The 26,888-nt window shown below is 37.9% G+C and overlaps 1 protein-coding gene across 7 annotated transcripts in view; it reads right to left on the minus strand.

The window, feature by feature from the left end:
• Positions 1–26,888, minus strand: part of Ubn2 (ubinuclein 2) — a gene marked incomplete at its 5' end in the record, with an annotated part of 93,761 nt that overhangs the window by 63,466 nt on the left and 3,407 nt on the right. For all 7 annotated transcript variants that reach the window (XR_001231311.1, XR_001231312.1, XM_013504949.1 and 4 more), the window contains 4 exon segments: positions 973–1,462; positions 7,129–7,232; positions 8,120–8,257; positions 16,173–16,274. Coding sequence is in view for 5 of the 7 variants with exons in the window: in XM_013504949.1 (XP_013360403.1) it covers positions 973–1,462; positions 7,129–7,232; positions 8,120–8,257; positions 16,173–16,274 (834 nt within the window).

Genomic DNA, 26,888 nt, shown 5'->3' on the forward strand with positions numbered 1-26,888 from the left:
CAGCAGCACAAGCACCTGCCTGGCAAGCACAAGGTCCTGAGTTTGATTCCAGGCACCAAAAAAAAAAAAAAAGAAAGAAAAAAAAAAAAAAGAAAAAAAGGATTTCTGGCATCAGGTGAACGCTGATGTTTAAACTCTGGTTCCACAATTTCTAAGTTGTGTGCCCTTAAGCAAGGTTTTTAAGCTGGATCCACTTAAGTGTCTTAACCTAAGTATGCCTATATTCCATACACAGAATTGTTAAGAAGATTAATGAAAAGGACCTCAGCTGAGATTGACAGACAAATTTTCATTTATATGCTATCTATGAGAGGAAAAGCAAAATAAAAGAATTCAAATGGCTGAAGGTTAAAGTTATACCATGTAAAAAGGGAGAGACAGAGAGAGAGAGAGAGAGAGAGAGAGAGAGAGAGAGAGAGAGAGAGAGACAGAGAACTCTAAGAAAAAGGAATCTACAGTAAAATCATACAAAATTAGTCAAGGTAAAAAGCATTAACAAGACATAAGAGTGATCTTATGTAATAAGTATCAAAATGAAGACAGTCTTCAAAAATCTTAGGACTTAAACAGCACAGAAACAACAAGAATGATAGTAATCATAGGTTATAAATAAAACACTAGCAATGAGATATTTTAATATACTTTTTAAAAATCCTGGACTGATAAAGCATATCAAAATAAAGACACAGAGGAACTTATTAGTTCCACCTCAGAAAAAACACTGAAGAACAATAACAGAAAGAAAGAACAGAGTAAGTAAAATCCAAGAGTCAGCTGTCAGAAAAATTAGATACATTTCTTGCTCCCCTATTCAGAGAGTTAAAACTTAAGAGTGCAGGAGGGGAAGGGGTGAGGGAGGAAGAAGAGAGGGAGGGGCAGAGGAAGGAGAAGGACAGTAACAACCATCATCATCAGCAGCATTACTTGCTATGTTTTGCAGCAAATAAGAACCAAGACAATTGTCACACTTACTACACGGAGGTCCTCAATGCGTTTTTCCAGAAGTACAGGCAGACCCTCTGGGAGCATAGGTATCACCTTGGGCATGACCTGAGAGGCGAAGGTTGGTTGGGGAGTGTTTCCATTCTCTCCCCCTGACTCAGATAGGGGGCTACCATCGGAAGCAGTATCCAGTAATCTGTCGAAGTCAAAATCATCTAGCATCTCTAGTGCGTTTTCAGCTTCCTGAAATAGTTCATGTTCATTTGTGCTAACAAAAATGGGGAGGTCTGGATCAGCACTGTTCAAATTTAAGTCTGGGACATCATTCCCCAGTGCTGTGGCAGTAGAGGGAGGCTTAGTCAGAGAGGAGGTTGACAAAGTCCCTGGGACTTTGGGGTTAAACTCCTTCTTTAATGCATCCTTCTCTTTCTGAAACTTTCGTATCATGGCGGCAAGAGCACAGGAATCTTTATAACGTTTCTTCTTTTTTTCAGACTTGTGTGAATTTAGAGCCACAACTCTGTAAAGAAAAAAGTGATCAGTTAGGCTACGTGTGACTTTATTTTTTTGTTTGTTTTTTTCCGGTACCGGGAATCGAACTCATGACGTTGCGTTTGCCAGGCAGGTGCTGTGCCGCTGAGCTAAATCCCCAGCCCCTATGTGTGACTTTAAAGGTTAATGTTCCATGCAGGTAAGTAGGCATGAATTAAAATAATCATTTGACAGGTGAGAGCAAAGGGTTCTCTTTTTAAATTCATATTAAATTGTACTTTTATGATAACATTTTTTTCAACAATTGTTACCTAGGAAAGGTAAATGTCCACTGTAGTAAAGAAAGAGAAAGGAATAAAGCAAAAACAAACAAACAAAACTGAATGCAGGTTTATTAAAGTATACTAGGTTCAACTTACTCCATTTTCTCTTTTTTCAGAACATTCACATACTCTAATCAACCTATGAAGTAAGGAATTAACCAAGTAGAGAAACACACTTCTGCTAAGAATACGATTGCCCTACAAACTAGAATTTCATTATCATCCACCTTCAAACTGGGAGCACACATGGTTTGGGCTAAAAACTGCCCAAGAAATATAAGGACAGGGATTTAGCTCAGTGGTGCAGTGCCTGCCTGGCAAGCACGAGGTCCTGAGTTTGATTCCTAGTACCCCTGCCAAAAGAAATAAAAATTCACTGTTTTGATTTGTAAGCCTCTGTCTACCATAATAACTGCTACTACTTTCTGATCACCTTTAACTTTCTATTCTAGAAACAGCCATGTTAGGCAACCAGATATGTGTAATTCCAATGATAACTTTCACTGTAACATGAACCATGGGGAAAGGTCACAGTTTAGCTGTCACTTCTCTAAGAAATCTTTCCTAAATCCTGTAGCCTGGATGTTACCACAGAACTTAGAAGATTATTAGTGCCTTGAAGGTAGGTCCACACTTGAGTCATTATTATAAACCTCAAAGCTACTGTAGTACCTAATATACAAGAAGCACTTACTAAATATGTGGAATGAGTAAGTTATAAAGTTTAGAAAACAATAAATTCACTAAAAGGCATTACTTGCAGCTTATTATATTCCTGAAGAAGTTTATTTGTAAATGATGAACATTTAAGAAACCCATTAGTATTGCAGATATTTTTCTCAGTAATTTCTTAATCTCAAGGTCATGTTTACAACTATAATCCCACATTTAGGAGTAGAAAAATACATCCCTACATCAACCTCTTGAATATAGAGAGTTCCAAATGCAGAGGTAAATCCCTTCTAAGCAGAAAAGAAAGCCCTCACAAGTGTTCTTCCTTAGTGCTAAAAAAAAAAAAAAAAAAAAAGCCAGAGAAGTTCAAGAAAATGGCAATTTTAAATTTTATTCTTCTGACTTACAGCTTTTGAGAAATTCTGTTTGGTTTTTAGCAGCAAGATGTAACCTAAGGTCAAAAGGATTAAAAGTCGCTAAATAAAGGGAAATGGTGCAGTGGTGAGCAACAACAATAGCTTCTCCAAGATGAGGAATGCAGAGACTAGAAAATCACAATGTGGGAAGCAAAAAAAGAGAAGCAGAACCCGGGGAACCAGAAAGATACGACAGGAAAATTAAAACCTACAGAAGAATTGAAAAGACAGAACACAACAGGGAGAAGGGAAGAGACAGTCTCAAGTTTCCCTCCAGTTCCTGGCTTGCGGAGCACAGGCAAGGCAGACAGAATCTACCGAGACACAGTGAAAGTGGGGGACTCCAGAGTGCCTTGGGGAGACACATGGCAGCAGAGTGGCCTGGAGGGTGCCTTGAGCTACAGGGAGAGCATGGGCTTCTGTTCCCTCAGGAGCCCTTTGACAGGCAACAGCTGGGGAGCAACTCCAGTTCAAGCACCCACCATATATCCCTGGAAACAGTGCTTGGTCAGGTGACACTGTAGGAAGAACTGATTGCTTGAATCTGGGACTTGGAATAGCCATGGGATGGCTCCTCTTCAGGGCTCTCAGTATTACATTCTCACAGTGACTGGGTGAGAGCCACAGTCAAGGACTGGGCTAGAAAGTGGCCCCTGAGGGACTTGAGCTAAAGGACACAGTCCCAGCTAATGATCTGGCCCAGCCTGAGCTGCTCTGGATTTAAAGTTCATGGCACTCTGGCCTTCACCCTATTCCTACTGTGTGCTGCTGACTACATCTAGCACTGATCTGGGGTCTGACTGCTTTCTTTGTCTACCAGCACAAGCAGGGACATATCTTGACTTAGACACTGCCCCAAAATTGTAGATCCTGGAAGAAAAACCACGCATTCAAAATCAAAGAGAAATTTCTTTTGTGTGTACTGTCTTTTTTCTTTTCTTTTTCCTTCTTCTTCACCAGTTTATTAGGGTTCCTTTGTCTTTGTTTCTTCCACTTCTCTCTCCTCCTTAAATCACATAGTTTAAGGTTTCAGATATTTCCTCTTGTATTCTCCCATTCCCAATCCCCTGTATCTTTAATAGTATAACCATAAAGCTTTATTAATCTTTAGACAGTTAACTCTATGAAGTAATTGTTGAATTCTTCTCCATCATTAGTGGTGATTTAGCTGCCACATTTAGTACATAATAGTTTGGGTTGTCTTAATGTTTACACTATAATGTGGATTTCTTCTTTAGGGTTAAGGGTGGTATATATTGGCCTTTTTTACATAATCAGCTGTCATGGCTTGTTAATATCCAAACTGTCTTGGGCAATACTACTGTAGCTGATTTCTTTGACATTACCAGGGTTGCATTAATTGTGCTGTTAATGCTCTTTTTTCTGTAGGCCAACACCCAAGTTACCACTGTGATATTAATGATACTAGAGTACATTCCCAGAGAACTTGGAGGCTTTGAGAGGGAGAATAACATGGGCCACAAACCTGAATTATTCAAAATAACAATAGAAGAGGTTATATAAAGAGGCACTTGATGGGCTTGCAGAAGATACAACTAAACAGATAATGGAAGTAATAACCAAAATGACCCAGGAGTTTTCACAAGACACTAAAAAAAGCTAGCTTATCTACACAAAATGATACAAAACACAAGTGACTGATTTAGCAAAGAATTAGTCAATGAAAAGGTTTCAATCTGAAAATCCAGAGATTAAAAATTATATTGAAAATATGGGAAGAATCAACCAGTGTGAGGAAAAATTTCAGAACTAGAAGACAATGATACCTTTGAAGACCAACTATTCAAAGACATCTTAAAGTAACAAAAGAACACGAAAAATGGATCCAACAGCTGCTAAGAAGGCTAATCTAAGAGTAACTGAAATAAATGAAAAATCAGAAAACAAACAGCATTAAAAAAAAAAAAACCTTTTCACAGAAATAATGGCAAAAAACTTCCAAATATAGGGAAAGAAATATACATACAGATATGTGAGGCCTACAGAAGCCCAAACAGCCAGGACCAAAGAAGAACCTCTCTGCACATTATACTCAAGGTACTAGACGTCTCAAGATAATAAAGCTTCATAGGTATACTACTAAAGATATAGTTGGGGCCAGGGATATAGCTCAGCAGCACAGTGCCTGCCTGGCAAGCGCAAAGTCCTGTGTTTGATTCCCAGTACCAAAATGAATAAATAAATATAAATAAATAAAATTAAGATATAGGGGATTGGGAATGGGGGAATACAAGAGGAAATATCTGAAACTTTAAACTACTTTACTGAAGAAAATAGGTATAGAAGGGCTTTATCTCAATCTCATAAAAGCCATCTATGATAAACCAATAGCCAACATCGTATTAAAAAAGAGAAGCTGAAAGCTTTTCCTCTAAAATTAGGAATAGGAAAAGGATGTCTCCACCATTACCACTCCTGTTCAATATTCTTAAAACATTAGCCAGAGGAATTAGGCAAGAGAAAGAAGTAAAAGGGATATGGATAGCAAAGGAAGAAGTTAAATTAACATTATTTGCAGATGATTTGATCCTCTATATAGAGAGCTCCAGAAAATTCACCAAAAGACTCTTATAATAACCAAATTGAGTAGCTTAGCAGGATACAAAGTCAACAATGAAAAAATCAATAGTGTTCCTACACACCAGTAAAAAAGAGAGAGAGAAATTAGGGAAATAATACTTTTCACAATAGCATCAAGAAAAATGAAATACTTAAGAATTCACCTAACCAAGGAGTGAAAACCCTCCATAACAAAAACTATATATAGTACTCTGACAAAAGAGATTGAACAAGATATCAGAAAATGCAAAGATATTCCCTGTTCAAATGTACATCTTGGATAAATGAGTACTTTCCTCATTGTAATGCTTTACCAACAAGAACCAGTTTAAAAACTATTTTAATATTTTGGTACTAAGTTTAGATTCCAGAGATTTAGGGTTAGCAGTAGCCTATATGTAAACAATGTATGGTTGTTTTTAATCTAAAAATATTCCATGGGCTAGGAATGTGGCTCAGTAGTAAACTGCTTATCTAGTTTATGTGAGGCCTTGAGTTCAATCCCCGCACCAAAAAAAAACCAGGCTCCCCAAAATCTGTTAGTTTACTTAGCTATTTTTTTTGACCATCATCAGATATATTTATTTGTAATATTTATCAAGCTAATTATCATAAACATAGATTAACAGCCAGATAAATAGGCCCAAAAGCACATAAAACAATTATACTAAATCACAGTACACTTTTAGATACATTGACTATGTTGGATTTTTTTTTAACTTTTTGAGACAGTTTAAATTATGCAGTTCAGGCTGGCCTTGAACTTACTTTGTAGCCCAGGCTGGCCTCAAATTTGCAGTGATGCTCCTGCCTCAGCCTCCTGGTAATGGGATTACAGGTGTGTGCCATCACACCCAGTGACCATGTTGGGTTACAATAACTTTTTTTTCTCCTTACCTTTTCTGTATACTTTATTTGTATATTGGTTTTCTCATATAACAGAAACCATGCAATATTTTTGCTTGTGCGTCTACTTCACTTAACGTTATGATCTCAAGGTACATCCGTTTTCTTACAAATGATGTATCCTTCTTTACAGAACAGTAGTACTCTACTGTGTATACATTTTCTTAATCCATTCATCTATTGATGGACATAAAGGTTGCTTCCAAGATTTAACTATTATGAATTATGCTGCTATAAACATGAGTGTGCATGTATCACTATAATATAATATTTAATTCTTTCAGGCAGATACCGAGAAGCAGAATAGCTGGTCAAATGGAATTTCTAGTTTCAGGTTTTTGAGGAACCTCCATACTGATTTCCATACTCACTGTACCAGTTTATACTCCCACCAACAATGAGGAAGTGTTCCTCCTCTACCTGCAAGCCTCTCTAGCATTTGTTATGTGATTTCTTTCATTTTTTTTCTTTCTTTTTTGAGTCAGGGTCTTGCTATGATCCTCCTGCCTCAGGCTCCCGAATTCTGGGATTAGAGGCATGCATCACCATGCTGGGTGTGTGTTACATGATTTCTTGAAGATAGCCATTCTTTTTGTAGTAACATGACAAAGCCTCCTTATTTAGTAATATATACTGCAATATTATTAAATGTATAATAGCCTGTTAATATTTATAAACATTTTATTAAATTAGACCTAGCTAAACTGAATGAATTAGTGGTGAATGTACTATATCTCTGTAAAAGGAGGAACAGTGACACTGACACCTGCTCCCTTACTAGGCTAAATATAACGTACCCCAGCTGCTTGGGTGCTTTTTTCCTTGGCTTCTTCTCCTTTTCCCCTTCTTCTTTTCTCTTCCGCTTCTTCAACTCGGTGTCATCTTCTTTTATTTTAGGAACCTGCAAAATGATTTTTAAAAAATGCATCATATGGGGCTGGGATATAGCTTGGTAGTGCAGTGCCTGCCTGGCAAGCACGAGGTCCTGAGTTTGATTCCTGGTACCAGAAAAAAAAAGCATCATATATGTGTGTATCAAAGCCTATTTGACGCTTCCAACCCATGGCAGTGGTTTTTCTCAGCTGTCCAGATACATTAGAATTACCTACTAAAAGTTTAGTTCAGGTTCCTGGGATACCTGAGCACCTCACCTAGAGTTCTGTTCACTCCTCTGGCGTAAGGCCCTAACATCTGAATTTTTAATACACATCTTAGGAATTCTGGTACTAGAAAGTCTTTACATCTCATGCTTTTGCCTAAGTATACAATTCATTTCTTAACCTTACTCCAGCCCAGTCATAGCAGACTATTAGACCACATCTGAAGAAATACTAAAATATACATATGCCTCTACAATGATATAAATAGCTATTTTCTTTTCTTTTTTTTTTTTCTGGTTTTTTTTTTTTTTGGTTTTTCTCCAGTACCGGGAACCGAACTCACGACCTTGCGCTTGCCAGGCAGGCGCTTTTGCCGCTGAGCTAAATCCCCAGCCCCTAAATAGCTATTTTCTTATATCTGTTTTGTTTTTTTTGTGTGTGTTTTTTTTTTTTTTTTCCCCCAGTACCAGGAATCAAACTCATGACTTTGCGCTTGCCAGGCAGGCGCTGAGCCGCTGAGCTAAATTCCCAGCCCTTCTTACATCTGAATTCTATTTTAAAGCACATAATTATGTATAGACCCATTAAACAATGGTTAGTATTTTACTTTTGTTTCCATTCACAATTGTGGCACGCCACACTGAAAAAATTTATCTTACTACTTCAGTGTTCAGTCAAACAAACCCACCTTGGGTGGCTTGTGCTTTTGATTGTCTGTCATATCTTCCTCTTCTGTGTCCGAAGCTTGGCGAAATTGCAGGGTGCCAGTGTTGATATAAAAGCCTCCATACTTTGTTGTTAGAGAAGCAGGAACTAATTCATCGTACTAGATTTAAAAAAAAGTTTCAGATATATTCTACTATCTCTAACTCTATAATTATGTCAAAGAAATTCACCCACCAGAGCAATATCTTCTTTAAATACCAACTATAAAACTAACTGCAAACCCAGCAATCCCACTCCTGCTACAGACCCAAAAGAAAAGACGACTACACTCCTGTGTTCATGGCAGCCTTACTCGTAACAGCCAAGATATGGACACAACCTGAGCACCTATCAACAAAGGAGCACATCTGTAAAATGTGCTATGTCTCCACAATGCAATACTATCCAGCCTCCAAACCAGTAGTCTTTCATTTGCAATGACACAGCTGAACCTACAAGACAGTGTTAAATGATAAGCCAGGTAGAGAGACATATACCGTAGGACCTCCCTTATGGCAGAATTGAAAAAGTTGAACTTTTAGTAGTAGAAAGCAGAAGAGTAGTCACCAGAAGCATGGGAGGAGAAGCACAGGAAAGGGAGATGCTGATCAATGGGTTCAAAGTTAGTTACAAAAAATAAGTTCTGGTGCACAGTAGTAGACTAGAGGTAATAAGTATTTCAAAGTAGCTAATTAGAGGATTTTAAATGTTCTCACCAAAAAAGAAAAATAAGAAAACTGTTTGAGGTGACAGATATACTAATTACTATGATCCTTATAAAATGTATACATACATATCAAAGCATTACGTTGTATCTCATAAATATATAGTTACTTTAAGTTTAAAACAGAACTAAAAATAAAAAAGACTACAATGAGGATACTTATAGAATAAATCTAGAAAAAGTTAATACCTGGAATAAAATAAAAATTAGTTCTGATTATTTGATATATTTGAGAAAGGAATTTCTAAGAAAAAGGGTTAAGCATGTAGCTCAGCTCTACAGCATTTGCCTAGCATGCACAAAGCCCAGAGTTCAATCCTCAGTACTAAAAAAGTAATTATTATGTAATTTAAATATTAAAAGAAAAAAACCCTGGCAGATATATTGGCCTATGCTACTAATCCCAGAAGTTTGGGAAACTGAGGCAGGAGAATCACAAGTTCGAGCCCAGCCCAGGTTACTTAGCTAGCAACTTTGTGAAACTCTGTTTCAAAATAATTTTTTTAACCACGTACCAGTTCAATTATTTAAATACAGGATGACCAAAAAATTGCACATTTTTGTTAATTTTTATAAGGTAATACAACAGGAAACATGAAAATGGCAATTTTATCAAATTTACTCAACAATTTTTGTGTATGGCATATCTTAAAACATTCAATACATAATGCCACATTACAATCTGCACAGCCTCCCAAGGGTCCGGAAACCCCCTTGTTTTAAATAAATAACAAACCAGTTCTGTACTGTTTGGTCCAGGAAGTACACATATATTTTACAGTAGTATTTTTTCTCTGCTTTTTGATTATGGGATAGCTTGTTAGATATTGGTTACCTGTGTCTATGCTACCCATAGAATTACCATAATCACTGAACACTATTAGAACTTTTTAGTTTCATTTCTTCTTTCAACTTCTATCATTTCTGAATTATGATTAGTTGACAATAAGGAAATGTCTTTTTGCCTTTTCATTTCATAACAGACTTTTCCTCTCTGACGTGCTAACCTTTCTTCATGTTTTAGTTCTTTCCTTTGCAGGTTGTTTGACACTTCTTATTCAGCCTTAGTGTCCCAACCGTGTCTGTTTTATATCTTAAAAGACTATCACTGAGTTTTGGAGAAGTATAAAAATTATATCTGATGTACTTATGATGAGAGATTTTTATAGATTATAGCACAAAATTACAGGTTATTTTTCACAAATAAAATAAACACAAATTAGTAAAAGAAAATTGCTGAGCGTGTGGGTGCACGCCTGTAATCCCAGCACTCGGGAGGTTGAGGCAGGGGGTTGCTCTGAGTTTAAGGCCAGCACGGGCTACATAGTGAGTTCAGGACCAGCCTCAACTATGTATTAAGACCTTGTTTCTAAAAAATAAAATAAAATAAAATAAAATAAAATAAAATAAAATAACCAGAATTTATTATTAGATTTCATGAGAAACAAACATCAAAGGTGGCTACAATGTTTTAAATAAAAAAGTGTGAATAGCTGATATAAAACAAATAGAGTTATCTCATGCAAACAAGAATTGACTGCCTGAAATGACACCTGCCCGAACGATGCTCAGGTTAACTGTTAATGAATGGGTTGGAGATATAGCCCACAGCAAAAGCTCTAGGTTCTACCTCCCACACTATCCCTCCCTCCAAAAATAATAATAATTTCTGTGACAAATTCTAAATAAATCGTCTGCTAAGAAAATGTCACTTTTCTTTCACTGCTATTTATTTCTCTTTATTTCCTCTTTGGTGAGACAGGACCTCACTAGATAGTGCTGGCTGGGTTGGAACTCACTACTTAGCCCAGGCTGGCCTTCAGCTTGTGATTTTCCAGCCTCAATCTCCCAAGTGCTGGGGTTACAGGCATGCACCAACAAGCCCACCCCAGGGCTATGATTCTAAGTGACAAACAGTTCAGATGCCAAGTGGAAACAAGTTAAAACAGATGACAGCTCTCACTTCCTACCATATCAGTAAGCAATTTTAATCATGAGATTATGAAGAATAAATCATTTTCTCTATCTTAACTCTATGATTTAAATGGGGATAAATTTTTAAACATTTAAAAGGAAAATAACAGAATGTTTTGAGGGGAGATAGAGAAACACATGCCTGGTTCAGTAAGGATATACTTGAGCACCTAGAGTGAGCCAGGCACCCTGTAGGGAGGAAGAGACTCAAACTGTCTATATCAAACTATGTCCTCAAAGTCTGGATTTTAAGGTTTATCATGATCTCACCTGCAAGATGGACAAAAAGCCAACAATAAATAAAGGTCAAACTTAAAGTATTCACATGGGAATGAAAAAAGGGATCACATCTAACACTGCAAAGATAGCTGTGACCTGGTCCCCATCCCTCTGCTTCTGGGGTTCTTCATATCATATAACCTAGATTTAGATTAGGGGGTTTTTATTTTTCGTTTTTAAAGAAAACATCCTTTGACACAGCAAGGAATATACCTATCCTACTACTTATTATAAGAATATTAGGGCTAACTATAAAAGTTGTGATATTAACTAGAATTCCTTCATATTGTATGGAGGATGGAAGAAGAAAGAGCACCCAATTTATTCATGTTGAGTTAAAAAGAAACGAAATGAGTGAAAAAAGAGGAAGAAACTACTTCCTTGTGGCTTCACTTGATAAATTACTCTAGTTTTATTTTATTTTACTGGTACCAGGACTTGAACTCAGGACCTTGTGCTTGCCAGGCAGGCTCTGTGTCCCTGAGCTATACCCTCAGCCCAATAAATTACTCTAAAAATCTCTGTAGATCTTAGAGAAAAGGGCCAGTACTATCCATAGTAAAGAAGTGATGTCAGAAGGATTAAAAGGGAAAATATCACAGTAATTATTTTGCAAATGTGTTCAGTGTCACATAAATATACCTGAACTCTTTGCTTACATATACTAGTACCATGTTTTCTAGTTTTCAATGTTTTTCACATAAATCGTTCATCTGAGCCTCATAATACCCGTGAGAGACAAGGAAGGCAAATACTATTCTTATTTTATATGTGCCAACCAAGTAAGTATCCTACCAAAGCAATTTTATGTGTTTATGGCAAAGTCACAGGATGTCCTTCAACCTATCCACTATACCAGGTAGCTTCTTCATGAAAGACATTCATTACCAAGAGTTTAGGGTGATTTTGATGTGCTCAAAATCTGTCATCTTATGCAACACTCTGTTGGGCTTTCTCTATCGTAACACACTTCAGGAGAATAAACTTCTTAGGAATATCTCACTTAGCCACTTAAATGGAATGCGTTAAGTGCAGTGAACTTGAAAATCAGAGAGCCTGGATCTAGCCCCTTTGCCAACAACTAGTTCTGGCAGCCCCAGTGAAATCGCTTAATAGCAGTTAAGGTTATAAAACAGGAACAATATTTCACAATGTGCAAGTGAAATTTAAAAGGGACAACTTAGTGTTCATGCCCAGCATTTATTAGTAGTAAAGAAAAATTTCTATCCATTTATAACTTGGCAGCATAAATGTGAAATTTAAAATAATCTTCCAAGCATTTGCAGATATTTTTAGTAATCAGCATATGATTCTGAAAATTAGGATCAGATAATTTTCTCTCTGAAACAATTACGAACATGGTAAACTGACAATACAATCAGTAAGAATAAGAAACCCATTTGACTGGGTTATATCTGTTTGTCTGGTTTATCACATAAAAACAATACAAGTTTTGATTTGTATTTCCCAGATGGCTAAATATGCTTAACATTTTTGCACACAATTATTGACCATTTGTATTTCTTCTCCTTGGTAGACATCCTAAGGAAAGAAAGTCAGCATGCCATAAAGACACCTGCATATCATGTTTTCTGTAGCACAATTGATAACAGCTAAGATATGGTCTCAATCCATCAACAGGTGAACACATAAGGAAAAGGGAAGGTGCACAGGTGTGCCTGTGTGGATAACGGAGCATTACCCCGCCATGAAAAAAAGTGAAATCATGTCATCTGCAACTGGAGACCATTATGTTAAGCAAAATAAGCAGGACTCAGTGGGACAAGTATCACATACTTCCCTAGTGCAAGGAATCTAGAAAAAAAAAAAACACATGAAAGTATAAAGAGACTATTAGACAAGAAGAAAGGCACCAGCAGGGTGACAGGAGCAATGGATACAAATGATACACATGTGGATGAAAGTGACACCACCAAACCCAGGGTTTCATAAAACATGCTTCAGTAAAATGTGTATGTTAGAAAATGAATAAAATAATTTGTCAATGGCAACAATTCCAAGTTACTTGTAAAGACAAATACCCTGCATTTTAGTTCAATTTCCTCTTAACAAGGACCTTCACTGTCTTACAAATGTAAGGTTTTTTTGTTTTTTGAGACAAGGTCTCACTTTGTAACTCAGGCTGGCCTTGAACTCATGGCAGTCCTCCTGCCTCAGCCTTTCACTGCTGGGACTGTAGGTGTGTGTCACCATTTTCAGCTACAAATGTCATTAAGTATTAACAACTTGTATCTATAAAGTTTATCCTTATTACAGTAGCAGCTTTCAAATTTTCTTCACTACAACCTAAGGGTAGAATACATTACACATCAAAGCCTACAGTACACACATACAAGCCATAAAAGTTATATAATCTATAATAGTTCCTATTCCATTTGATTTTATTTTCTTTAAAAATACTGGCCATACCTTCTAAATTGGATTACAAAATCCAATTATAAGTTGCAAGAGTCAGCTGAAACACACTTTGCTCAAATATTCTAAGTGCTAAAACCAGTTATTTAAAATACTATTTATCGGGCTGGGGATATAGCTCAGCAGTATAGCACCTGCCTGATAAATGTGAGGCCCTAAGTTTGATTCACAGTATAAAAAAAAAAAGATATCTATGATGGCTACCTACTACATGATTTCAAATATAACACGCTGTGGAAAAGGCGAAACCATGAAGACAGTTAAGATTAGTGGTTGCCAGGGCTGGGATTTGGAGGGAGGAATAAGCAGGCAGAGTCGAGGATTTTAGGCTGCAGCTGGCTGTTTGTTATCATGAAAGTTCTAAAAGGTTCGCCACCCCGATTTAGGACTTCTGTAAATCTTAGTCAAGACTCTTTAAAACATTCCATAACCCGTGCCATGCGCTGGCAACCTTCTTGGAACAGGAAATCTCTTTACTCCAAGGGGCACTGCCAATGTGTTAGGTCTATCAAGACACAAGGAATAATTTAGGAGGATGGCAGGGTGGCCAGTGTGCATCTGTGTACATTTCCTGTCACTCTCTTCCTGGCATGTGCTTTCTCGGTGACTTACATACGGATTTGTGGGCAGCGTAACAGTTAATGTATTCCTTTCTGTACAGCCTAAAACAATCACTGCACACTGAAGGAGAATTAGATTACTCTAATACAGGGACTACAGTGGAAGAACACACCTCACCTACCACAAATATGACATGGTCTCATCATCTGCTATGTAATCAATGGACTACTGTAATCTGTATAAGCTGTCCTAAATTCCTCTTTTTTTTTTATATGAGAAAGAAGATTCCAAGGGGAAAGCTGTAGCATTTGATCAAATCATACTGGTGATAAAGGATATTTAATAAACTGCCACTGTATTAAGGCATGCAGCAATTTAAAAATTAACCATATTTTATAGCTATCTGCCAGATTTGCTTCAACCCAGTAGCTCTAATGTTCAAGACTCCATGCTGAAATCACTTTAACATACACCTGCTAGGTTTGGAAATACTAATAAAAATCCAAGATGCAAATGCCCTTTAACCAGTAAAGTCCACTCCTAGAAATTTACCCTACCCATGTTTGTTCTCTATAAATATCCTGCATACACATTTACTTAAATCAATACATACAAAATGCTCACCTAGTTGTAAACACATAGCAATGGAAACACTTTAGGTGTACATCGACTGGGATTACTTCAATAAATTATGCAATTTAGATCTACTCCCTAGCAACAGTTAAAAGGAATGTATCTATGTGCTAATATGTAAATATCACTAAAATATGTTGTATTTTAATAGAAAAGCAATATTTAAAATATGATCGATATCATCTCATTCCACAATTCTAAAAAAGAATATACAGGCTGTATGTTACATGGACATTTCCAGACTACTACACAAGAAGTTTAAGAGAGTTTACCTTAGGGAGAGGAAGCTTTTGGGGTACTCTACCTTCTACTTCACAGCCATGTTATTTTACCATAATATGTACTGATTTTACCAAAAAACAAAAACTGTAATAAACCTATCCCTCAAAATCTCTTATTTAAGCCTGACCTCCAGAAATTCTTTTTTGTTTGTTTGTTTGTCTTTTTGAGACAGGGTCTTGCTATGTAGTTCAGGCTGTCCTTGAGCTCACTTTGTAGCCCAGGCTGGTCTCGAACTCACAACAATCCTCCTGCCTCAGCTTCCCGAGTGCTGGGATTACAGGCATGCGCCACCATCCCCAGCCAGAAATTCTTATTCCATGGGTCTGAGTTAAAACAAGTTTTCCAATATTTTTCACCCCTAACTGAGAAACAGTAGTAATGAAATGGTTTTTAACATCTGGTTAGAAATTTTGCTCTTTTCCTTTTTAAAAAAAACTTATTTTACACATGTCTGAGAATGAGCAAACTACTAATGAACTTCCAGCTTCTCTCAGGACCTGGAAAGGTGCAAAACAAACCCCAAAGAATGGTTTGGTACAGGGCCTGTAAACCACGCCTGCCAGCCAAGCCCAGCTGCCATCTTACTTGTATCCAGTTAGCTAGGAACGGACTCTGTATTTCATAGAGGGTTGGGGAAGCAGCTCCAAAGATGACTAATACTTTACAATGTATGAATTTGGGGTTGAGAAGTGTGGCTCAGGGTAGAGTGCTTCCTAGCATGTGCATGGCCCTGGGTTCAATCACCAGCCAATAAAAACAAAACAAAACACAAATTTAAACTTCAGAGTTCATCAAAAAATTTTACTGTAACATTGCCATAGCCATTCATTTAGGTATCCTCTATGGCAGCTCTCATCCTACACTGGCAGAGTAGCTACGACTAAGACTGCACAGCCCAAAGAGCCTGTGATATTTACCATTCAGCCTTGTATAGAAAACAAAACAAAAACGTGCCATAACCTGATCTAGTACAGTAATATCATACAGACTCACCATAAACCAACCTCACGTGACATTTTCTTTTCAAACAGCGAATATTTAAAAAGCCCAAATAAAAACATTCAGTGAACTATACAAGTTACTTTCCCACTGACTTTTACTATCCCAAACAGACAATTTTGTGCTACATTAAAGGTACATTACTCACAGCCTCTGAGTTATCAATAAATGGATCTGTCTCATCATAGCCAAAGCCTATATCAATTAAATCTTGCAGCCGATCCTTCCGGTGTTTACGGGGTTTCGCACCCTGCAAAGAACAGAGACGTCAGGCTGATTCAGTACTCATGGTGTTTACATAAAATTTAAAAATATCAGTTAGAAGAATTCAAATCGTTTTTGTAGATATATTGCCGGCAGGAGGTCAAATCTACCCACGCCTTGCATGTAAATTGCCCGGTGACTTGCTTCAGAGAATGAAAAGGGGGACACGGTAACTTTCCACTGGAAAATCGGCCAGCATTACCTCACCCAGGTGACGGCCAACTCAACAGGGTCATGCTGACAGCACAGACCCTTATTTCACCTCCTGGCCTTTCTTTCAAAGCCTACCACCCCAGCCCAGCCACAAGGAAAATATGTGTCAAACCCAAACTGTGGGACAGTCTTCACAGTAAGTGAGCAGTATTCTCCAGAGTCAAGATTATCAAAAAGAAGGAAATTCGGACGAACTGTCATAGTGTAGATGAGGTTAGGAGACACAATTAGCTGCAGCACTCAGTATGGAAACCAGAAACTGAAAAAGCACATTAGGAGAAAACTAGTAAAATCTAAAAAAAGTACAGATCGGGGCTGGGGATTTAGCTCAGCGGCAAAAGTGCCTGCCTGGCAAGCGCAAGGTTGTGAGTTCGGTTCCCGGTACCGGAGAAAAACCAAAAAAAATAAATAAATAAATAAAAAATAAAAATAAAAAAAGTACAGATCTAATTAGCTGTAGTACACCAATGTTGGGTTTCTTATCAACAAATGTACAATGTGAGCATAAGATTAACAAGGGTAAGCAGGTAAGGACTGTATGGGATTCCTCCGTATTACCTTTCCAACTTTTCTGTAAATCTGAAATTATTCTTATAAAAAACTCAAAAAGCTGGGCATAGCGGTGCGTTCCTGTAATCCCAGCACTCAGGAGGCTGAGACAGGAGGATCGTGTGAGTTTGAAGCCAGGCCTGGGCTACAAAGTGAGTTTTTAGACCAGCTCAGCTGCATAATGAAACCTTGTCTCATAAAGACCAAAAACCAAAAACCAAAAACCAAAAACCAAAAAAACCCCAACAAAAAATAAAAAATCAGACCTCCCAAATTTAAAGACCCAATCCAAAAATGGGCATTTGAAATGAATAGACACTTCTCAAATGAAGAAATTTGTATGGCAAATAAATATATGAAAAAATGTTCAACATCATTGGTCATTTACAAAATGCAAATTAAAACAACTCTGAGATTCCATCTCAGCCCAGAAAGAATGGCTATTATCAAATCTACCAATAACAAATGCTGGCAAGGCTGTGGGGAAAAAGGAACCCTTCTCCACTGTTCGTGGGAGTACAGACAGGTGCAACCACTGTGGAAATCAGTGTGAGATTCCTCAAAAACTTAACAGTATAGGTCCCATTTGACCCAGCTATTCCCCTTCTTGGTATCTTCCTGGATTAAAAGCATCATACCACAGTGATATATGCACACCCATGTTTATACTGGCACAGTTTATAACAGCCAAATCTTGGAAACAGCAGAAATGCCCATCAACTGGAGAATGGATAAAGATGTAATTTTTTTATACAGTGGAGTACTACTCAGCCATAAAGAAGGATAAACTTGAGACATTTCTAGGTAAATGGATGCACCTTGAGACCATACTCTTAAGTGAAATAAATCAAACACACATGTATAAATACCGCAATGTTTTTCTGGTATGAGAAATCAAAAGTATAAATAAGGACCAAGATGTACAACAAATATTTTTTTTTTGTTTTTTTCCAGTACTGGGAATCCAACTCACGACCTTGCGCTTGTCAGGCAGGGCTGTGCCACTGAGCTAAATCCCCGGCCCTACAACAGATACTGTGAAATAGAAAGAAAATCTTCAAATGGGAAAGAGAACAAGGGAGAGCGGAGTGGGAAAAGAAAGAAAAGGAAAGTTAAAAAAAAAAAAAAAAAGAGAAAAGGAAAAAATGGAAACAAAGCTTTTGTAAATGGAGGGGGGGGAGAATCAAGTTATACTATCATCTACAGGTATAAATTCCTTATGATGAATGTGATCATGATGTATACCTGCATATACCAATAAAAATAATTTTCTTTGAAGATAAAAATCTGTCTCTAGTGAAAAAAATAAAATAATTCTTTTTTTTTTTTTGAGGTACTGGGAATTAAGCCCAGGGCCTTCACACTGAGCTACATCTCCAGCACTTTTTATTTGTTCTTTGTTTGTTTGAGATGGTTTAAGCTTCAAATTGCCCAGGACGGCTTGAACTTGGAATCCTCCTGCCTCAGCCTCTCACAGTGCTTGGATTACAGGCATGAACCACTACACCCAGCTAAAATTATTTTTTTAATAACATATAATGATATATATGGACATACGTATAATATATGAAAATAAGTACTTCAAAAAAGTACTTCAAAGTGAGGACTGTTGTCTAGTTGGTTGTGTTGTGCCAATGTCAAGTCCCTTGTTTTGATGACTGCAGTTACATAAGACATTGCTACTGGGAGAAGCTGGGTGACGAGCACAAGGTCTGCTATATCTGTAACTTCTTTTGAATCTATAATTCATTTAAACATATAAACATTTAAAAATAGTACAACAATGACAAAATAAAACAAAGCACTGATGTGGATCCATTATTCAGGGTATACCTCACAGAAAGCCTTCGGGTTCTGGCTGATGACAATGTAACTCCTGATATCACAGATGTACAATGTTACATGTACCCTGGAGACTGTAAAAGCTTGGCATAAGCATTTAAACAGCCTGGGGCACTTCTGTACTAAAACAGATGTGTTAGCTCAGTCTTTCTAAGTCTCATGTTGAATATCTGGACTGACTAAAAAACCAGCTAAACTTCCTCTACGCTGCCTTCTAATGCATCCTACCCAATTTCTTTTGGTGGGGCAGTTGTGGGAAAGGACAGTAGAGAAAAGGGCACGAGGGCTGGGGATTTAGCTCAGCGGCAAAGTGCCTGCCTGGCAAGCACAAAGTCGTGAGTTCGGTTCCCGGTACTGGAGAAAAACCAAAAAAAAAAAAAGGTGAGAAAAGGGCACGAAGGATGCTGCCGCCCAACAGCTACTGGCAGCTACCTGCAAGCCAGAGCGAGCTCCAGAGAAGGCTGGGTGATGTGAGTCTCTGCCCTCACCTGGCTGCCTTCTCTCAGCACACACTTCCCGATGTAGCCGAATTCTGATGGTTACACGCACTTTATGAAACATGGCTCTTACATAAAAGCTGACCACTTCATCTTGTTTTCACGCAAAGAAACAGTGATTTGCTCCACACAGTCAGTGTGAGAGGGCAGGACACGGTGACAATGGACTTTCAGTGCTCTGCTGGCCCTTTCTGAGTAACGTGCGAAGGTAATTCTGACTAATGCTGTGTCTGCATTATATATCCATGCTGAAAACCTAACCCCACATAAAGCTACGACTCTACTGTATGCTTTTCAGAGAACAAAACAACAAAAACTAAACCATCACCAAGAGAAACAGTATCATGAGACATAAAATAGTGGGCCCCATGTTTTGTTTACTTATTTTGAAAAAAAGGAGTTAGGGTCTCACTAAATTGCCCAAGCAGGGCCTTGAACTCCTGGCCTCAGGATCCTGAGCAGGTAGGACTTCAAGTGCATCCCACCCACTGGCTTGATTCCTTTTCCTTTTCTCCCTCCCTCTCCCTCTCCTCATATTTTAGACTACAAATTAGGTAAGTTTCAAATGCTGGGGACCAACACAGTGTGGCAATGCTTTTATTTTGTTACATTAAGGCCACTGAGAGCAAAATGTTAGAACAATCCTCCTACAAAATACTAGGGCAACCTTAAACATACACACATGCATACGTATACACACGCAGTATATATACACACATTCATACAACATGCATGTGTGCGCCTATTTTGTAGGTCTGCAAACTAGGACCTGTTCACTAGTTTATAGAATTACAGTGAGAATCAGAAGTCCAGGGAAGAAAAGAGATATTTCTAGGAGATATTTCTACTGAGAAAAAGTTACACACAAGCAGGCAAATATATGAGGGACAGTTTTACTTGAGAGAGAAATGTGGGAGAGGGAGAGAGATACTAAGGAATGTATAAAAACCCATAGATAAAACTAGTAAAACTGAGGCCTGCCACATGGGTCTGAGTTATGGGAATTAGAATAACTATGGCATGCATGTAAGAATAAACATTGGTAGACAGTATTGTTTCAAAATGAAAAAAAAAAAAAGCAATATTAAAAATCAGTGGGTTGGGCCAGGGTTCAGTGGCGCAGCACCTGCCTGGCAAGCATGAGGTCCTGAGTTCAATTCCTGGTACAAAAATAAACACAAAAAAGGCAAACGATAAATCAAACAAAAGGAATTAAAGTATGATACTAATTTCACCTATCAAATTATAAATTTGCAAATTCTACAGGAATGGAGACCAGGATGGCTTAAACATTGCTGATAAGAATGTATCAAGTAGGGGCTGGAGATTTAGCTCAGCAGCACAGTGCCTGCCTGGCAAGCGCAAGGTGGTGAGTTCGATTCCCGGTACCGGAAAACAAAACAAAAAGAATGTATCAACTAAACTCTTTTACAAAGCAATCTGAAGCCTTTGCCAAAAGACTGTAACACTCTTACATTTTAAGAAATTTGTTTTAGTTCATGTTTGCAGCCCGTGATTACAGTCACCATGGGAAGCGGGGACACACACAAAAACATCTTGCTTTTTTTCACATACCCTTCCCTTCTTTCTCCCTCTCCCTCATCTCTTAGTCCCCTTCCCATCTACAAAAGATCTAGCTCCCTGTTTCCTGTTATTTATCCTTTATTTGCTCTTTATTTATGCTTTGGAACTAGGGGTGGTGGGGCATGCTTATAATCGCAGCACTCAGGAGGCTGAGGCAGGAGAATCACTGCAAGTTTGAGGCTACTCTGGGCTACAGAATGAGACCCTGCCTCCAAAAAGAAAAAAAAAATTATGTTTGGGTTTCTCATATGACAGAAACCATGTGATATCTAAGCCTGTATGTCTGATTTATTTCATTTAACATTTTGGCCTGAAGGTGCAGCCATTGTCCTACAAATGACTAAAATGTATCCTTCTTTATGGCAAAGAAGTACTCCACTGCATATAAATACCACATTTTCTTTTGACTGTTCATCTGTTGGTGGACATGCAGGCTAGTTCAAATATTTAGCTATGAGTTATGCTTCTATAAACAGGGTATGCATGTATCACAGTAATAGGTCTTGAACTCTTTCAGGAAGATACCTAGAAGGGCAGCAGTTAGGTAGAATGGAATTTCTATTTTTAGTTTCCTGAGGAATCGCCATGCTGAGCTCCACAATGGCTGCAGTAGTTTACACTGCCATGAACAATGTACAAAGGTTCATTTTCCAACACAGTCTTGCAAATATTTGTTATTACTTGATTTCTTGATGATGGCCATTCTTTCTGGGGTAAGATGGAATCTGCGTTATTAGTCTGCTGTTCAAGAAGTAGCTGGCAGGGGCTAGGGATTTAGCTCAGCGGCACAGCGCCTGCCTGGCAAGCGCAAGGTCGTGAGTTCGGTTCCCGGTACCGGAGAAAAAACCAAAAAACCAAAAAAACAAAACAAAACAAAACAAAAAGAAGTAGCTGGCAAAATATTTTCCTATTTTGTAGGCTGTCTCTTCATTCTGCTGGCTGTTCCCTCTGCTGTGCAGAAGCTTTTTACTTTGCTATAATCCCATTTGTCGGTTCTTGGTGTTACTTCTTGTGCTACTGGGATTCTGTTCAGAAACTCCCTGCCTACAACTTCAAGAGTTACCTATTTTATCTTCCAGATTAAATGTTTGTTTTAACATTTAGATCTTTGATCCATTTTCAGTTTATTACATGGTGAGAGAGATGGGTCTAGATTCAGTCTCCAGCATGTGAAAAGCCAGTTTTTCCAGCACCACTGATTAAAGAGGTTGTCTTTCTTCTAGCATATGCTTTTGTCCCTTTATCAAAGATCAGATAACTGAATGTGCCTGGGGTTGTTGCTGTATCCTCTATTCTGTTCCAGCGATCCACATGTCTGCTTTTGTGCCAGTACTACGTTGTTTTTATTACTGTAGCTTTGTGGTATAACTTGAAATCTAGAATTACGATGCCACCTTCTTTGTTCTTGTTACCCAAGATCACTTTCACTATTTTAGGTATCTTCTGGTTTCAAGAGAGTTTTAGGATTGTTTTCTCTAGTTCTGTAAGAAATGTATTGGTATTTTGATTGGGACTGCATTAAATTTATTAAACAGTCTTGGAAGTATGGCCATTTGCAAAACATTCATTCTGTCTACTCAGGAACAAGGGATGTCTTTTTACTTTCTGATGTTCTCTTGGACTTCTTTATTTTACAGTACTGTAGTTTTCATTGAAGAGGTCTTTCACCTGCCTGGGTAGGTTAATTCCTAAGTATTCTTTTTTCCTGATGCTACTGTGAACAGTTCTGTTTTCCTTGTTTCTTTCTCAGTGAATTCCTTATTGATGTACAGGACCACTACAGATCTTTGTGTTGATTTTGTATCCTGCTACATTGCTGAATTTGGCTATTAATTTTGAGTCTTTTGGTGGAATTTTTTGGGTCTTCTATGCAAAGGATCATGTTATCTGCAAATAATGTGATAATAATCTTCTTCCTTTCCCATACATATATATCCCTTTTCTTTTTCTTGCCCAAATGCTCTGGTTAACGTTTCGAGTACTGTATAGGACAGAAGTGGTGACAGTGGACGTCCTTCTCCTGATTTTTGAGGGAAAGCTTTCAGCTTCTCCTAATTTAATATGATGTTAGCAGTAGATCTGTCATAAATCAGGTAACTGATTTAACATCCTTCTATTCCTATTTTCTTTAGGGTTTTTAATCATGAATGGTTGTTGGATTTTGTCAAAGACTTTTGCTGTATCTACTGAGGTTATCATGATTTTTGTCCTTACTCTTATTTATGTAATGTACTGTACTATATGATCTTTTTGAAGATCTGTTGCATTCTGTTTGCCAGTATCTTGTTCAGGATTTTTGTATTTATGTTCATTAAAATGATTGGCCTGTAGGTTTTTTATTTGGGTCCTTGTGTGGTTTTTGGAATCAAGATAAGGCCTGAATCCAGGAATGACTTTGGGAATACTCCTTGTCTTTCAATTTCATTAAAGGATACTCTTAAATTTTGTTTTTTTGTGTCTGTGTTTTCTAAATTTTCTACAAAATATTACTGTCATATTAGAAATATACTAAAATAATTTTTAAACTGTTCATCATATTTACCACGATAATTCTACTAAGTTACACAGTTTATTTTAAACTACTCCTTCAACTCAAAAGTATGTGTTATGGGCTGGGGTATCCCTCAGCAGTAGAGTACATGTTTAACGTATGTGTAGCCTTGGGGTCAATCCCAGTATAAAAACATATGCTAGCTAGGCATGGTGGGACACATCCAAAATCCCAGCACTCTGCAGGCTGAGGTTGGAGGCCAGCCTGGGTGACATAAGCAAGTTCAAGGTCAGCCAGAGCTACAGAGTGAGACCCTATCTCAAAAAAACAAACAAAAAACGACCCAACTTTTAGATTCCCCCTCCCATGGCTCTGCCCTACATCCCAGCACAGGGACAGAACTGTGGATAACCTGTGTGTGATATGCTGTACCTGAGCAGCTTTCTCAAGTCACACCTAACTAGCCCAGGTGCTACAGACCTGGCTCTACCAATAGCTTTTTGCCAAAGTATTTCTTTTTTTTTTTTCTTCTAGTACTGGGTTTTGAAGTCAGGGCCTTTACACTGAGTTACATCCTCAGCCCTTTTTAATTTGAGACTTGGTCTTTCTAAGTCACTAAATTGCCCAAGATGGCCTGGAGCTTGCAATCCTCCTGTCGCAGCCTCTCCTAGTGCTGGGATTACAGGCATACACCACCACACCTGACTCAAAGTATTTTCTATCAAGCAAATTCCAGTTCCTTCCTTTACCATCAAGGTCACTAGTACAGTGTTCTAGCCTCAGTCTATTTTTTTTCATCTCTTGGCCTCTGGAAAAACGACCCTTGCTCGGCCTTCTGCTATACCTCTCCTTTTCTATCCTCCAATTCTCAGTTCCCCAACTAAGCAGGAAGTCACTGATGTGCAAATTGTATAAAATGGAATCAAACTTTTTACAACTGCCAAAAAGGAACACACAGAAACATTAAAATTTTACCTAACGAAGCTCAAGACAGATCGGCCAAAGTTTCTATTAGTGCCTTCCCGACTGAACAGACTCATGTGAAATTGCTGTCTTTTCTCAGCATCCTTAGCAAAAATATAGTAGAATCTTCAGTAGAATCAGTGTCATCTGACAAAATTTCTGGACCTTTGCAGTTGTTATTACAGAATTTAGACTTTAAATAGATCTTATAAATATCAAAATTTATTTCCAAGAAAACCCCTGAATTTTGCTACATCTAAAATGAAGAACCCCCTTTTAATTCACTCGTCTGGGGAGTAGCTCACTATGACTCAGAATACTGCAGTACTTACTGAGTCATTAGTACCTGCTTAACCTGACAGTCGATGTCTCAAGCCAGTGCAGTATGATTACACTGTAATACGAAACTGAGAAACAAACAAGACACTTCTCAGCAGAGGACCCTCCAGCGCCTCTAACAGTAAAGGGAACTAACAGCCAACACCCACTGACCATCTGTGGCAGACAGAACAAGCACAGCACGAAATGCTAAGGAAGACTCCAGTCTCACAACTGAGAAAACATCCCCTCATCACAGTTTCCCCATCGTCACCAGCCTTGCCACAACCTTACCTCTTTACTTCTATGCCAATTTCTTCAACCCATAAACAGAGAAGTGTGAAATCAGCACAAAGATAGGCACGAGCTGACCTCAACACATCAGTACTGTACACAGGCTTCTATAATCTCCACTTATGTCTGTAAGACCCCAAGTATCCTCAAACTGCTGCTTCTCAACAGTCCCAAAGGGATTGAAGGAGGGTGAAGAAAATGTATTTAGGTCAAAGAGGCCATGGAATTAAAAGGGCATGTCTTGACAAGTGGTTAGAGTTGGTAACTGCAATAAACTACTGCTTGAGCTAGGAAGTCTCCCTTGCCCTTGATTTAAGACCCCGACCCTCTTCCAGTTTGTTTTAAAAGATTATTTTATCTTTTTGCTTTACATTCATTCTTCGGTATCCTGGATTGGTTCCAGGATCCCTCAAACATATGCTCCAGCCCTTTAGACAACATATCATAGATTTGTATGTAACCTACCCACTTTCCCCTGCATACTTTTACATGTAAATAGTAGTTATACTATATTGTTTAGAATGACTGTAATAAAATGTACATGTTTAGTACAACTGCAATTACTTTTTTTTGGAATATTTTTGAGCTGCAGTTGGTTGAATCCATTGATGCAGTTATGGTAGGTTGGCTGAATATGTAATATTATACTATTGGTCTACAGAACCCCAAATACACAGGTATTCATGTTTTACAAGGAAAATTCTTTTTAGGGTGATGGTGCCAGGTTTGCCCAAATAAACCCCTTCACTTAAAGTCCTACTGAGTTGACCCTAGGGGCCAGACCTATAATATGGGCAAAAAAGGGAAAAGCAGGCCCTAGGAATTCCTCAAGGAAGCCCTAACCTCTCAGCAGGTATGATCAACTAATAATGAGTAGCTGATGTAATTTTGAAAATACTCAGGAAAAGAATATAAATGCTCTCGTAACATCTACTTGCATGGGTACCACATTTGAGGGCACTTTAAAAAAATCCGTAATTATTTTAAGTACAAAATTGTATTTCTTTAGACTCAACTGAGTAGTATTTATTGCGAAAAAGTTACTCACCAGAAATTATAGATCTTTAAAATATTGGAATTTGTTAAAACATACCTGAACAAAAATCAATTTTATAATCCATACCAGAAGAAAATCAAGACCTTTTAAAAATATAATTTGTCTGTGAGTAATGAGTATTATTCCATTTAATCAACTGTTTTGTTTATAAGGCAGCTCAGAATTACTTTTATATCATCAAATCTACCCTCATCCTTTTTTCAAGGTAAGTACGAAGCTATTAGGGCTCTGAATCAGATAGAATGAAGTGTGCAAGGCGGGTGTAGTAAGCAGACATTAAAAGTTCTAATGATTCATGAATGTTAACGAATGGCTGGCAAAATATGTCTTCCTATCAGGAGTTCGTCAGAATCAGTCTAAACTTGAGCCCCACTAGGCACCAAGCATTGTGCTTTCACTCATTTGTATCCAATTCTAGGTGCATAATATCTCGAGACAGCTGGGGTAACAGATTTCACCAAGAGAAATCTTCCAGGCACCACAGGTTATCCTATGTCCCAGAAGGCTAGAACAAATCTGTGTCTATTAAACTGAACTTCATTCCCTGCTGCAGAGTACAGATATCCTCAAAAAATACATCATCTAGAAGCCATCCAGAAACTGAGCTGGAAGCTGGGACGTTCAGCCTAAATGTTTGGAGCCTTAACTGGGAATGGGGAAGGCATGGGAGCCTCTTTACACTTAAACTTGCTTCTTTCTAACATTTACCAGCAAGACAAATTTAGAACTTACAGAGCAGTAGAAATAGCAAAAGTATTCATTAATAAGGTTTATGTACAGCAATCAATTTAG

This window comes from Chinchilla lanigera, unplaced genomic scaffold (assembly GCF_000276665.1).
Source record: "Chinchilla lanigera isolate Chin_1 unplaced genomic scaffold, ChiLan1.0 scaffold00093, whole genome shotgun sequence".
Lineage (NCBI taxonomy): Eukaryota > Metazoa > Chordata > Mammalia > Rodentia > Chinchillidae > Chinchilla > Chinchilla lanigera.